The 15,882-nt window shown below is 40.5% G+C and overlaps 1 protein-coding gene across 1 annotated transcript; it reads left to right on the forward strand.

The window, feature by feature from the left end:
- Window positions 1-14,940: 14,940 nt before the first annotated feature.
- LOC110195066 (olfactory receptor 51B6-like) lies at window positions 14,941-15,882 on the forward strand. Its single transcript, XM_020967717.1, has one exon. The coding sequence runs from the start codon at window positions 14,941-14,943 to the stop codon at window positions 15,880-15,882; it is 942 nt and encodes a 313-aa protein (XP_020823376.1).

A 15,882-nucleotide genomic window follows, 5' to 3' on the forward strand; every position in this document is an offset into this window, starting at 1 on the left:
TATCCATTTGTGGTAAGTGGTACATGTATTATGTCATTTACATATAGGAACTCAGGTCCTCCTGACTCCAGGGCCACATAATTGCCCTCCCCCCATTCCTCAAAGTCTTAGAAGCTTACTTTATTTGAGGAGTAAGAGAGGAGGTAGCAGTGGAGATCTAGCATTAGGGTCAGAATACCTATTTTAAGTCCCCAATTTCTCATTTAGTGATTTGCCTAAAATCACAGAGGAACTAAATGAGAAATTGGGGACTTAAAATAGGTATTCTGACCCTAATGCTAGATCTCCACTGCTACCTCCTCTCTTACTCCTCAAATAAAGTAAGCTTCTAAGACTTTGAGGAATGGGGGGAGGGCAATTATGTGGCCCTGGAGTCAGGAGGACCTGAGTTCAAATCCAGTCTCAGACTTGACACTTGTCACTTACTAGCTGTGTGACCCTGAGCAAATCATTTAATTCCAATTGCCTCAAAAAAAAAAAAGACTCTAAGGAATATTAAAGGATTTTATCCTCAACATCTTAGTTTTATAAACTGGGAAACTGAGGCACAGAGCAGGAAAAGGACTACTCCAAAGTCATTTAGTCATAGCTTCTTGGGACCTGCTCCCTACTATATGCCCACCCTTGGCTAGAAAAGGCCTTCTCTGATCCATTCTGCACCACCCCAGACCTCATGACTTTGGATCATCCCTAAGAATGTTGATTGACTTACTCCTACATTAATCAGACTGTTATCATCAAACCTGTCACACTTATCACCTGGGCTAATACACAGACAAACTGAGGCACACTGTCACAAACTAGGCATTGCTGCTATGCCTCATCTTCTCTAATGATCCCTCCTTCACTTCCAGCCCTTTCGGTCCATCGTTATGTCTAAGATCCTGAATTTAGTGATGGGAGCTTCCCTGGCATCCCTGGGGGATCAGTCCCCAGGGAGTACAGGAAGGATCACAGGGGAATTCTAGAAATCATAGTAGAAAAGAAATGGGGAGATGAGAATAATATTTAGGAAAATAGAAATCTTATTGCCTTGACAGCTCACAGAAACCTCACCATTCTATCCAGTCTCTCCCCAAACCCTGGTTTTCAACCATCCTTCACACAAGGAATGTGGCTTCTTAGCCCCATATAAGAGGAGAAGGTGACCTTGAGATCAACCATCTCCAGCTATCCAAGGCAGCATAAAGTATTTGAATACAAAACTCCCTGGTGCTTCTTGGCTGTAATTTGGGTCATAAATTCATGGTTACTCCTTCCTAGTCAGAGAATTTAAAAATTTGGAAATAACCTTAAAAATGAATACCTCCAATACCCTCATTACAGAGATAAGGAAACTGAGTCTCAGATAAGGAAAAGGACACATAGCTATGACCTAAGGAGGGCTGTGGCCCTCTTCATTGAGTACTTACTGTGCAAAGTCCTCAATTCCAGATAAAGAGCTTCTCCAGTCCATACCACCTCCCTTTTCAGACTTCGGGGAAATATAGGGAATTACCCCCTGAAACTCCTTCACTTCTTCTGAACTCCCATTGCCCCCAGCTCACCAAAGGCACTGCTGAAATATTGGGATGGGGCTGGGAGGTCCCTGTGACCTGGCTGAGCTCTCAGTTTGCAGGCTGTCGCCTCTTATTCTATTGGAATCCCATCCAGCATCAGGGTATTTAGGCTGTAGACTGGATCCCCAGAGCCCTTTCCTTTTTCAAAACACTTGGCTCTTGGGCAATCTCTCCTTGACTTCCCTCCCCACCTCCCCCTTTTCATCCTCTGTAAGGATCTGGGCCCCTTGAGCAATATTTTGAGAATCTCTCAGCCTCTTCTCTGTGGTGAAGGGGAAAGATTAGGGTTGTCAACTGTAAGATTAACTTCCCTAGAGCAAAAACAGAGACACTCTATTATAGGACAAAGTCTTGGACTTGGATTTAGGACAACTGGATTTGAATTACAGCTTCAACCTTTCCAGCTGTGACACCTTGCGCAAGTCATTTCATTTAAGTCCCAGTTCCCTCTTCTGCAAAGTGAAGATGATTGCTATGAAGAAAGCACTTTGAAAACTGGAAAGCACTAAGGGGATGTGAAATGCTCCTCCTTCTACTCAAAATCTTCAAGGTCTCTCTACTACTTATCAAATAAAATGTCAGTTCTTTGGCCTAACAATTAAAGCTTTTCACAATCTACTCTTACTTTGTCTCTCCAGTTTGGGTTTCTTCCACTCAACTGTCATGAGTGTTATATTGCAGCCAGAGTATTCTTCTCAGTATTTCCACAATAGGAAGTGTATTTGTACGTGTGCAAGCGCTATGTGAGTTTACTCATGGTATTCATCAATAGGTAGCTTAGTGCCACAACAGATAGAGAGCATGCTCCAGACTCAGGAAGACCCGAGTTCCACTCCAATCACAGACACTAGCTTTGTGACCTGGGGCACTCCTTTACCTCTTTCTGCCTCAGTTTCTTCATCAATAAAATGGGGGTTATAATAACACCTCCTAGGATTGTTGTGAGGATCAAATGAGATATGTAAAGCCTTTGAGAACCTTAGAGCACTATATAAAGGTGAATTATCACCATCATCATTATTCACAGTACCTGGAATTTTCTACCGTACCCTTCCTTCCAGTTCATCATCGTCATGCAGTAAGTCTCACCTTCTCCTGGAAGACCGCTATAACGACTTACTTATCAGTTAAATGACAACTAAGTAGCAAAGCACAGTCCTAAAGTTCAGGCTGTCCTGTTTCTAAGTACCACAGGGCTTTGTAGTGACTTCAGTCAGTAACGTCCACTTCCCCAAGAATGTCCTATTAAGGTTTTATTTTGCATCTCTCTAGTGCACTTTTCATATATCAGTACGTGCTATAGTAAAAATGTCTGCTTTCATCCTCACATCAACTATATGAACACAGTGATTTTGAGCATCCTCTCAGAGGAAGACATGGAGAACACTTATATTTAGTAGTAAGATAGATTTATTGCCGGTGTTTGCAGGGTAATTCAGGCATTCATCAGGTACTTCAAAGAAGATGGGGAAATACCTTATCAGCAGCCATCTTAGCAGTCAGTCATAGTTGCTTCCTGCCCCTTGAAGGCGCGCTGGGCCCTTGGTATCTGAATGAATTGTATGGAAGGAAACAAGGGTGAAAACAAGCATTTATTCAGTGTCTGTTATGTGCCAGGCACTTTACAAATATCGTGTTTGATCTTCATAACAACCCTAAGGTTTTGTCCACTGAGGAAACTGAGGCAGAGTCTAAATGACTTGCCCAAGATCACACACAGCTAGTGTCTTATGGTCAGATTTAAATTAAGGTTTTCCTGTCTCCAGGCTCAGTGTCCTACTACTGCAACTAAATGTCTGCATTGTTCTCATGCCCAAGGGACTCATCTTTTTCTAGTATCGAAAGGTTTTATTCCCCTCAGGAAGCTTCAGAGTACCAAGTACCAGTCATGTCCTCATGGGGCACTGGGGCTTTATTTCTATCTTTTCTCCTAAGAGAACCTTAGCTAGGCACCTCATGAGATGAGGTAAAATCACTGCGTTTGTAGAGTTGATGTGAGGATTAAGGCAGACGTTTTTACCATAACACATAATAATATATGAAAAATGTACTAGAGAGATGCAGCTAGGACAAATGAAGTCATGAGATATTATCTCTGGGAGCTACAAGAGCCCAGGAACCACATATGACCACTTATCACACTGTTTTACTAGTTAGTTCCATGACAGTTGATGTGGGGGGCGGAGGGGCTGCTGCCAAAGCAACGAACAGCTCACACCTAGCCCGTTTCCACAATTTCTGTCACTCAGGCTGTCACTCATTATTTAACCAGCTAGGGAGTATACTTCGTAATTTGGCCACCAGGGGGCACTACCCCCAGGTCACCAGTCAAACGGAGTAATCCAAGAGTCCAGGTTTTTCTGAAGGCTGTAGTAACCGTACTCATCACCAGAGGGTGCTCAGCCAAAAGCTTTTCAAAATCTCCTTTTCCGCTCCCCAAGCCCACTTTGGTGGGGTTCTTGAATTTGTTTTTATTAATATTTTGATAATAATATTTCAACATAATTGAGTTCCTTGGCAATCCAACATATTTTATTTTGCACGTCTGAAAACATTATTCTGAGAAGAGCTCTACAAACTTCATCAGACCATCATGTCCAACTCTTCATGACTCCATTTGGGGTTTTCTTGGCAAAGATACTGGAGTGGTTTGCCATTTCCTTCTCCAGTTCATTTTATAAATTAGGAAATTGAGGCATAGTTAAATGACTTGCCCAGAGTCATACAGCTAGTAAGTATCTGAGGCCATATTTGAACTCGGGAAGATGAGCCTGCCTAACTCCAAGTCTGACATTCTATCCATTGTACCACCTAGCTTCCCTAATCCATAATATTAAAAAAAAATGACCTTCTGATCTAGGAAGTATGGAAATACAATTGAAAAATTAATTTAAAATAGTAAGGGTATAGAAATCACTATCAGAAAATTGCCCTCAATTTACCAACTTAGGTTAATAAAACTCAGAAAGTTGACTTTTCTACAGCACTGCAATTTATTAAAATGTAGTTGAGTAACTAACACTTAGAAAAATTGTAACAAAATTGCTTCACTCAATGATGTCCATGTTTAATCTTCCCAACCACACACATGGTACCATGTGAATATGGAAAAGGATTAGGTGAAGAAGTTGAGTATATGAGGTCAGTTCTCAGAGGTCATTGGATTCTTTCAACTGAGAATCCATCAAACAATAAACATAAAGCATGTACTATGTGTCAAGCACTGTGCTAAGGACCAGAGACATAAAAAGAGGCAAAAGACAGTCCAGGCCCTCAAGAAGTTTACAATCTGATGGGAGAGACAACATGCAAACAACTATATATAAAGAAAGCTACAAACAGGACAAGTGGAAAATAATTAACAGAGGAAAGACACTAGTATTAAGAAGGATTGGGGAACTCTTCCTGAGGAATATGGGGTTTTAGTTGGAACTTAAAGGAAGCCAGGGTGGTCAGAGTTGGAGCAGAGGTAGAATACTGTTCCAGGAATGGAGACAGCCACAGTCTAATGGGGAAGACAACACGCAAATAACTATATACAAATATACAAATAAGATATACGGGGCAGCTAGTTGGCACAGTGGATAGAGTAGCAGTCCTGGAGTCAGGAGGACCAGACTTCAAATCCAGCCTCTGACACTTACTAGTCCCTGAGCAAGTTATTTAACCCTGACTGCCTAAATATACATTATATATATAATGTATATTTAGGATAATCTCAGTAGGAAAGTACAAAAGTTAAGGAAAAGGTTCTAGCTGAAACTGGAAGGAAACCATGGAAGCTAGGAGTTAGAGATAAGTGGAAAGAGAGTTCCAGGTATGAGACACAGCCAAGGAAAATGCTTGGAGTCAGTAAATGCAGTGCTCAGTGTGAAAGTGTCGATCTCAGAGTGTGTAGAGAAGATATAATGAAGTGTAAAAAGACTGGAAAGGTAGAAAGAGGCAGGGTTACGGAGGGCTTTAAAAGCCGAATGAGGAATTTTATATTTGATCGTGGAGACAATAGGGAGCCACTGGAGTTTATTGCATAGGGGGATGATATGGTCAGGCCTGCCTTTTAGGGAGATCACTTTGACAGCTAAGTGGAACATGAATTAGAGTAGGGAGACAGTTGAGACAGGGAGACCAATCAGCAGGCAATTGCAATAGTTGGAGTGTGAGGTAATGAGGACCTGTACCAGGCAGGTGGCAATATCAGAAAAGAGGCAGGAGTATATGGGAGAGATGTTATGAAAGTAGGAAGAATGGTATTTGACAAGTGATTGGATATTGGGGGAATGGGATTAGGAAGATGGTGGTACTCTTGACAGTAATAGGGAAGTTAGGAAGAGGAGAGGGGTTGGAGCAACAGATAACAAGTTCAGTTTTGGACATGTTGGTTAAGATATCTACAAGAAATCCAGTTAAAGGTATCTGATAGGCAGCTGGAGATCCAAGACTGGAGGTCAGCAAAGAGATTAGAGCTGGACAAATAGATTTGAGAATCAGTCATCCAATGTGCCAAGGGCTTTATTCTGTTGCTCTTGACTTCGGTGAAAACAAAAGCCCCCTGACTTCCCATTTCTCATCCCTTGTTGCATGCGTGGTCTACCTCTTTTTTCTAGTTTGTGTATTTCTTTCATATCTTTTACTTAGTTTCCTGTATGTGACTCTCAGTTGAGGATAGGCTGCAGTCTATTCATGTTTATTATTTGTTTCTCCATTGCCCTTTAGTCCACTTCAATTCCTTGGGGGCTGAAGTATTATTCCATGTTTCCCGTGCATCACCTGAAGAACACTGGTGATATTGTAGCTAGTACAGTTATCCCTTCCACAGAGTGACTTTCCTCACTGTGGTTTCAATATATCATGGGTTGGCATAAGAAATTAAATGGGAACTTCCAGGGAGTTTTGCAGAAGTCACAGACAGCATGTGAGGGGCAGCAGACAACACAGAGTCTATAACTAAATACTTAACTCAAATTTTACAGTAAGGGATTATAAGCAACTCATAAAAGAAAAAGAAAAAATTCAGACTTCTCTAGTATGAAGAGAGGGCCAAAAATTTTTACATGGATTTTCCAAATCATGGGGTGTCATGATCTGGAAGGGATAACTTTTTATTTAAGATTTTTGCACCCATATTCATTAATGAGGAGGGGAAAGGAAGAAAAAAGGTAAAAAAAAAGTTGAATGATAATTTTACTATATATTTAAAAGGAATAGCAAGTTGTACATAATCAATTTGCAGTTTCCTTTACAACCATCTTTTTTTCTATTTTGTTATATTATAGAAATGCCTGTTTTATAAAATAATAAAATAATTTTTTAAGAAGAATATTGCTGATAAAAAATATGGATCTTTGCTGAAAAAAATAGTTTGTGTTTTATATCAGGCTTGAATTGGAAGAGAAGATTTAGAGTCCAGATTAATCATGTGATGTTTAAGATTGTAAAAGAGGAGTTAGACCCTTGGCAAACTAAAGGTTCCTATTATTTGGATGACTCATTGGAGAAGGAGAGTGGAGGAAGGGTAGAAGGTTGGCCCCTAGCTTGTACAAAACTTGAGTGGAGAGTTTTAATATCAAGTAAAAAAATCAAGATTTGAATTCTGTTTGTGCCATTTACTATCTGTGTGATGCTGGGCAAGCAATTTAATCTCTCTGGGCCTCACCTTTATCACCTGAAAAATGGGAGAGGGGAGTTGAGGAGAGAAGGGGAACTAGAGGTTTCTTCCTGTGATTGTATGATACTTTGAAATGTGAAATACTGCAGATGCTCAAATTTTGTGTATTTTTAATAACATTCATTTTAGCACCATCAGATTCACAGAAAAGCAAACCGAGCAGTATTAGAATATTTGAACTTATACTCACCTATATAAATTTGCAGATAATTTCTCACATTTTCATTTTAGATTCTAAAATACATAGTGGAGGTTTTCATGTTTTAAGTTTTGTACAATATTCTGAGAATTTCATTCACCACTCCCTTGGTTATATATAATTTTTTTTGTCACCTTTACATACATGCCTTCTGCTCTACTTCTAGATACAGGAAAACTTCATTTGGATTCTAGAGAAAGGCCATTTAAAATCAGCAAAAAGAATGAAATATGAATCCTTTATAGAAAAATTAGTTTAGTAACTTCAAGCACCCCTGGATTGAACTAAGCTAGTAAGGTTACCCCAAGAGTAGCAAGTAAATGACCTTGGGAAAGAGGGAAAATTTTTTTAATTAAACACCTGTATCTCTGCTCAAAAGGCCTTATATGGATTAGGTAATACCCCCCCACACCCCCCTTTGACATCTTTTTTCATTCTAAATCTGCTTTCCTCTTTGTTTTGCTAGAGTAGGCTGAAGTTTACCTCTATTCATCTGCACTATTATAAAAAAAATTCTTAATGAGGTTTTACTGTAGTTTTTCAGTTCTCTAACTTAGTTTGGACAAATTCTTTATTATAGCCTTATTAGCATTTGTCAATAATATTTGAGTTCCTGAGATTTAATAACTTGATCCTAACCATGAATGGTAGAGCAAAAATTGGTTTCATTAATAGAAAAGAATCATTGAATAACAGTGTTGGAAAAAAAAAAGCTTTAAATCTGAATAAAAACATCTTAAGTTTGAAAAAAACAGAAATGTGAAATACTGAAAGCTAAGTGAGCCTACTTAGAAATCATATTAGAATAAGGGTTGGGGGAAAGGGAGAGAATTTGGAACTCATTTTTTTAAATGCATGTTAAAAATTGTTTTTTACATGTAATTGGAAAAAATATTAAAGAATAAGGGTTTGAGGACTCTCAGTCACATAAGCCTCTATTTGTAATGTGCTCTACTGCTTTCCTCTTCATATTACAGAAAACAGCAGCAACAAAATGTTAAACCTACCATCTCTCTGGGTAAGGATGAGGAAATAGTATCCTCTTCTCTTACAGGCCCTACTCAATTTCAGGACTATCAGTTGTTAAGATCCTAGGCAAACAGAAAGAAACTAATGGTATGTACCAACTCATCCTTAGTTCCAAACCTATGAGGGCTTCAAGTACTTGAAGGGCTGTGATCAGGAAGAGGAATTAGACTTATCCTAAAACATTTTGGAGAGTAAAACTAGTAACAATGGACATATATGTATGTTCATTTATATCCAATTCTTCATGACCTCATTTGTGGTTTTCTTGTCAAAGATACTGGAGCACTTCTGCTCCAAAGATACTGCCATTTCCTTCTCCAGATCATTTTACAGATGAGGAAACTGAGGCAAATGGGATTAACTGATTTGCTAGTGTCTGAGGTTAGATTTGAATTCAGGTCTTCCTGACTCCAGGCCTATATTTGTGTATAGCCACTGGGTAAATTTGTTTACTTGACTGTATATATTTGTTACAAAAATTGTTCACCCACCCACCCACTGAGTAGGGGTGAGAGGAAGAAAAATTAAATAGATTTCTCTTTGTTTATGTTTTTCTTTAAATAGAGAGGTGGGAGAGTACTACAGATGTGAAATGCACGAACTTTTAGACAAGGTCACTGTATTATAAGTTTTACTTAACTGTTTTACTTTAATACAAGAAACCTCCTACAAAGTAGGAGTAATCTGCAAATGTAATGTAAAAATAATCAGCAAAAAACAAATATATATGTATATGTACACACATACACACACACACACACACACACACACACACACACACACACACATATATATATATATATCAAGATTTTCTAAAATTTGGTATCCCGTGGTAAAGTTCTGTTTGCCCTACCCTAGTTTTACCTCTGACTGGGAGTCTTGGCCCCTAGTCCCAACGTTAATTTTCTAATGTGGCCTTGTTAGGGCAAAAACAGGTAACCAGTGAAGAAGAGAAGGGAAGGGAAAGGCATCTATCAACTACTTGGGTCAGCTGGGTGGGATAAGGGTCTCACTGCACTCTCAATGGGCCCACACCACCTCATTCCTGGATCTCACTGTTTAGAAGCTAATGTCCTCTTACTCAGGCCTTACTACCACTTCACGGTTTCTTATGCTCACCTCCCTGCCCCCCAATACAGAGCCTGGAATCTAAGTCTCAAGTCTCAGGCTGCAGCAACTGCTCACTAGAACAGGGACTTAGAGGTCCTTAGGATATCACTGAGGGAGCAGAAGATACCCAAACAGAAATTCCCCAGGAATCTAACAAAAAGGGAGGAGCATCCTGGGGAGAAGTCATCTTGGATAAATGTGCCACATCATGGGAAAAGACTTAAGTGACAATGGCAAGAATGAGCCCTTGGATGAGATCAGAGATTTTTCCCCAGCACTGTGACTCTGGCGGTGGTGAGTGAGGGGGCCTGGAAAATAGATTTAGGGAGTGGATTTGCCTCTTAAGAAGTCTCCCTACCACCTTTAGAGATGGGACAAACAGAGAAGCCTATTCTCTGGATTCCAGGGGTTCTGCATGGACACCATCCAGCCTAGAAGGACAGGTGCATGGAATTTTGACTCAGGCTCTCACATAGAAAGATCCACTCAACCCCAAGTTCTCTCTTTGATATAATGGAAAGTTTATTTCTTGGAGTTAGAGGATACTGGCTAAATATTGTCTTTTCCATTTACTTACTATGTGATTTCAGAAAAAAAATAATAACCTCCTTAGACTTCAGTTTCTTTATAAAATCATGGAGTTGGGTTAGATAGCTTCTGAGGTCCCTTCTAGCTCTAAATCTATGACCTGGTCCAAATCTTTTTGCTATCTGTGTGACTTGAGAAATCACTTAGCTTCTCCGGACCTCAGTTTCCTCCTCTATAAAATCAGAGATTTGGACTAAATATCCTCTGAGGTCACTTACAACTCTAAATCTGAGCATTTTTCAGGGTAAGTGCAATTGAGACTTAGGTCAGGCTTCATTATTCTCTTTCATAAGTGTCCACAGATTTCTAAAACAAAGAAGACAGAATTTAGAAAAGAATAGATGAAAAGGGGATAAAGAAGCCTAGTGATATAATGTGCATTTCCACATCTGTTTAATTCTTCTCTTTTCCACATTAAAAGTCTTCTCATCTCCCTCAATATAAACCCCAGGGACCTCCCAAAGCATTTTTCAGGTCTCCAGCCAGGACTGAGAATGCTGGATTCCAGCAGGACTGGAGAAAGCTCCAGGTTGTTTTGATAAACTGAGAGAGTTAACTCTATGGCATGGCTTTTGCTAATTTTCTCCTCTCTCTCTCTCTCTCTCTCTCTCTCTTCTATGGTCCTTAAGTACCCAAGGATGGACTGCCTGAGCATCAGAATAGGGACAGGAAAAGACCAAGACTGAATTTCTCTAAGGTACCACCTTAATGCTACTTCTTGGAGAAACCTAGAGCTTGATACTACTTTGGGGTCCTGGTGGGCCTGGTGATACCCAGAAAGTCAGTAATACTGCTTGAGTTGGTGAGCGGATCATTGTTACCACTATCACTACCACAGTAGCTAAGTGAAACAATATAGATCATTTAGGCCAACCTCTTTAATGAAAAAAATGATGAAATGGAGACCTGGAAAGATTAAGGGATTTGTCCAAGGTCACCCAGGCAGCAAGCGGTAAAGCTAAGATTGGAACCCAGGTCTCTTGATTGCGACTAGGTCTGTGGATTGGTAGGATGAATCAAGCTTTATGTCAGTATGTTAATCAGTTAGTGGTTACCACTTAGTATGTACCTTGTGCCTAGTCATGTGCTTCTTAGTACAACTGCTACTGTACCATCTATCAAGTGCCCCAGAGGACACTTTCCATTGTAGGGTGTAACAGAACACTAGCCAAAGAGATCTAGGTGTCAGAGTGTGAGAGAATATAGAGAAGAAAAACATCACTTACTAAGCCTTAATCACTGAATGGGCACTGCCTTGGTCAAACTGAGACCTGTTAAAGACAGAAAGAAAGACAGAAAGAAAAGAAAGGAAGAAAGAAAAAGTGAGAAAGAGAGAAAGAATGTAAAAAAGAAGGAAGGAAGGAAGGAAGGAAGGAAGGAAGGAAGGAAGGAAGGAAGGAAGGAAGGAAGGAAGGAAGGAAGGAAGGAGGGAGGGAGGGAGGGAAGGAGGGAAGGAAGGAAGGAGGGAAGGAGGGAGGGAGGGAGGGAGGAAAGGAGAGAAGGAAGGAAGGAAGGAAGGAAGGAAGGAAGGAAGGAAGGAAGGAAGGAAGGAAGGAAGGAAGGAAAAACAAACAGCAGCAGTGACCCAGAAGGAATCCAGAGACTCATATCTCACACATCTTTTCTACTTTTCTTATATGGTTTCTCCTCCTCCTCCCTCCTTTATACTCTCCTTTCCTTACTCTATCCTCTCCTTCACCTCCTTTCATGTTCTCTCCCATCCCACTCCTTTTGTGTCCCCTACATCTGCGGCACCCTCTTTTCACTTCTCCCTACTTTCCTCTTCTATCATCAATTACCCTTTGCCCCTCTCTTCATCAACCTCTTTCCATTCCCTTTTCCGCTTCATCAACCATCCAGTCAGCCATCCAGTCAATCAGCTACTCAGCCAACCTATGTGTGTTTCAGTGAAATTAGTGAATGTGTCCATACATCAGATTCCTTTCCTTATCATGACATTCTGTCAGTAGGACATTCAACGATATTTCTCATTCATTGTTGTTGTTGTTCAGTCATTTCAGTCATGTTCAACTCTTTGTGACTCCATTTGGGGTTTTCTTGGCAAAGATACTGGAGTGTTTTGCCATTTCCTTTTCCAGATTACTTTACAGATAAGGAGACTGAGGCAAATAGGATTACCTGGCTAGCCCAGAGTCACACAGCTAATAAGTGTCTGAGAGCAAATTTGAACTGAGGTCTTCCTGACTCCAGGCCCAGTGCTCTATCCATTGTGCCACCTAGCCGCCTTCAATAACACTTACTGAGTAGTAAGTAATCTTCTTCCTCTCTATATCCCCAACACAGTACACACTAAGCCTCCCCTGAGCTCTCCCCATCTTATAAAAAAACAGTATCTTTGTTTTCCACATCCCACCCCTAAAAGATTGCTTTGATATAGCGATCCATAAAGATTTTTTTTAAATTGTGAATTTAGCATATCCTAGAAATGTCAATAGCCAATGATCGCATATACACATTGCCACCTATGATCACACATCTTGACTCTATATGCTATGTATGTTCATGTACATATCCATAACATTGTCTAGCATTGTCTTGTGAATGTTTCTTCAGCTTGTGAAACTCCAGTGTTTGTGGTTACCAATTTTTATGACACATACGTAAATATGGATATGGATATATACATGTATGCATATGATATATGATACATATGTGTATGTATATATATACATATATACACACATATATATGTAGGAATCAGCAGGGCATAGTGCATAGAGAGACAGCCTTAAAATCAGTAAAATCTGGGTTTAAGTCCCACCTTTGATATATATTTACTGGGTGATCCTAACAAAGTCACTTAGCCTCTCAATGCCCATAGGCAACTCTCTAAGACCATTTCAGAACAGTTGCCAATCTTTGTAAGTGAACAAAGTTTCTTTGCTGGGAGCTCTACACACCAATAAACTCTCAAATCTGATTGTGTATGTATGTATATGTACATGTGCATATACATATATATGTGTGTATGTACATACCCCTCACTCATGAATATACTTACACACATCTATACACACTCATATGTGTGTGTGTGTGTGTGTGTGTAATTTTGATACAAACCTGTGATTTCAACTGCATAGGATATGTCCTCCATTGTTCTGGAGCCTAGAATCTAAAATCTTAGAATTGCCTGGGAGCACTTGAGTTGTAATAGGGAGTTACTTGACTTGTCCAGAGTCACACAGTAAATATGTGGTAAGATAGAACTTGAACTCAGGTCTTCCTGACTCTAATACTGGCTCTCTATCCACTACATCATGCTAGGATGTGAGGGGGGTATGTGAGGGAGGGAGAGAGACAGACAGACAGACAGAGATAGACAAAGACAGAGAGGGATAGAGAACAGCATAAGAGAGACAGAGAAGGAGTATGTAAACACAAGCATACCCATGCACACATACACTTGCAATGCCTGCTTATGGCTTATGGGTACAAGGACTCAGGAGCTGACTCCATCCTGCTGTCACTTTCTTCAAACAGGTCCTGTTACCTCCTGTTACCAGTAACTTTAATCACTCTTCTCTTTTAGGTTCTCATTATCTATGAACTCTTAGCACATGGTTCAAATGAACATTAGTACAGAATCTTTTTCTGCTTTATTAGGTTAAGAAATAGTTTAGTTTATAAGAAAGAAAAGCTATTTCTCTTTACTGAGTATGTAAGCTTTCTTCAAGAGATAACAAGTTTCTTCAAGAGATATGAGATGGAATTTGCCAGAGTTCCAAAGGCTAGAGTTCCAAACAGAAGCATTTTTGGTAAAAAGACTTCACAATGTCCCAGACAAATATAGACAGGCTGGAAAGGTCAGTCTTTTCTGGACCTCTGCCTTTCTTAAGGTGAGGCTGCTGACAGAAGAAGACTTTCTGTAATTTCTGTCATCCTCCATATTAGCCAATAACACCATGATGGATTCAGTTCCACATCCCAGGACACAGCAGTGTAATGTAGAAAGACACTACTTTCAGTGACAAGTGTGCAAAGATGTATTAGGGTATCCAGGCACCAAATGAGTTCTTCTGGAAAGACTTGACCATTGAGCTAATGTGCTGTGAAAGTTGGATTAAGACCCAGTCACAAGCCCAGTGACACATGGTTAGTATGTGTCAGAAGTGGGATTTGAACCTATATCTCCTTTGATCCAAGACCTGCTCTCTATCTACTACCTCATGTATCACCTCAACTAATACAACAGGGTTGCTATGAGGCTCAAATGAAATAATACATGTGAAGTGCTTTTCAGATTTTAAAGTGCTATCTACAAATAAGTTCTTAAATGGGGAGCAAAGAGCTGAGGCCACAGGGAGACAGCAAAAATTTTCTAACCCTTAAAGCTTTCAGAAATGGAATAGAATAAATATCTTCCTCGGGAGATAGCATATTCTCCATCACTAACTTATTATGTGAACAAAGGGAAAGTGACTGAGATGCATAGTGTCTGAAGACCGATCTCAAATGGAGGCCAGATGACCACTGAGCAGAGATGTTGTGAATCAGATCCCTGTTCAGACATAAGTTGAACTAGATGACTTCTGTCCTCCCAATTAGTTCTAAAATCATATTATTCTATGCATCTATTTCCTATCCCTCAGGCTTTCTGGAGAAGAGACAAACTTTTCCCTTCCTTGCTATCTCTGAATTGGCACTGGGAAAATGGACATCATTTAAATAAGTAACCAGGTCCTTTGCTTCAGGAAACTCCAAGGCTTGAGAAGCAAAAGTCACAGCCTCCAGAAGGGGGTCTTTTCTACCTGTAAAGACCCTTTCCCAACATGTGGTCCAACTGCAGCAGCACAGCCCCCTTCTTGCTGACTGGCTTTCCAGGCATGGAAGCAGCTCACCACTGGATCTCCATCCCCTTCTTTGCAGTGTATGTTTCTATTATTTTTGGCAATGGCACTCTCCTCTTCCTCATAAAGAATGACCACAGCCTCCATGAGCCCATGTACTATTTCCTAGCCCTGCTGGCAGCCACAGATCTTGGAGTGACCTTAACCACAATGCCCACTGTTCTGGGGGTCCTATGGCTGGATCAGAGAGAGATTGGCCATGGCATCTGCTTCTCCCAGGCCTACTTCATCCACACACTCTCTATAGTGGAGTCAGGTGTCTTGCTTGCCATGGCCTATGACCGTTTCATTGCCATTCGCAACCCACTGAGATACCCTGCTATCCTCACCAGTTCCCAGGTGATGAAGATTGGGATTGGGGTGATGATGAGGGCTGCTTTGTCTATCATGCCCATAATTGTGAGACTTTATTGGCTCCCTTACTGTCATTCTCACGTCCTCTCCCATGCCTTCTGCCTCCACCAGGACGTCATCAAATTGGCTTGTGCCAACATTACCTTCAATCGCCTCTATCCTGTTGTAGTTGTATTTGCAATGGTTCTAATGGACTTCTTGATCATTGTCTTCTCTTATGTTCTGATACTTAAGACAGTCATGGGTATTGCCTCTGGGGAGGAACGGGCCAAGGCCCTCAACACCTGTGTGTCCCACATCTGCTGCATTCTTGTCTTCTATGTCACCGTGGTTGGGCTGACTTTCATCCATCGATTTGGGAAACATGCACCACATGTGGTCCACATCACAATGAGCTATATCTACTTCCTTTTCCCCCCATTAATGAACCCAGTTATCTATAGTGTCAAGACTAAGCAAATACAGAATGGTTTTCTTCGCATCTTGTCTCATCACATAACTGGACTGTGA

This window comes from Phascolarctos cinereus, unplaced genomic scaffold (genome assembly GCF_003287225.1).
Source record: "Phascolarctos cinereus isolate Bilbo 61053 unplaced genomic scaffold, phaCin_HiC Scaffold_726;HRSCAF=1367, whole genome shotgun sequence".
In the NCBI taxonomy this organism is placed as follows: Eukaryota; Metazoa; Chordata; class Mammalia; order Diprotodontia; family Phascolarctidae; genus Phascolarctos; species Phascolarctos cinereus.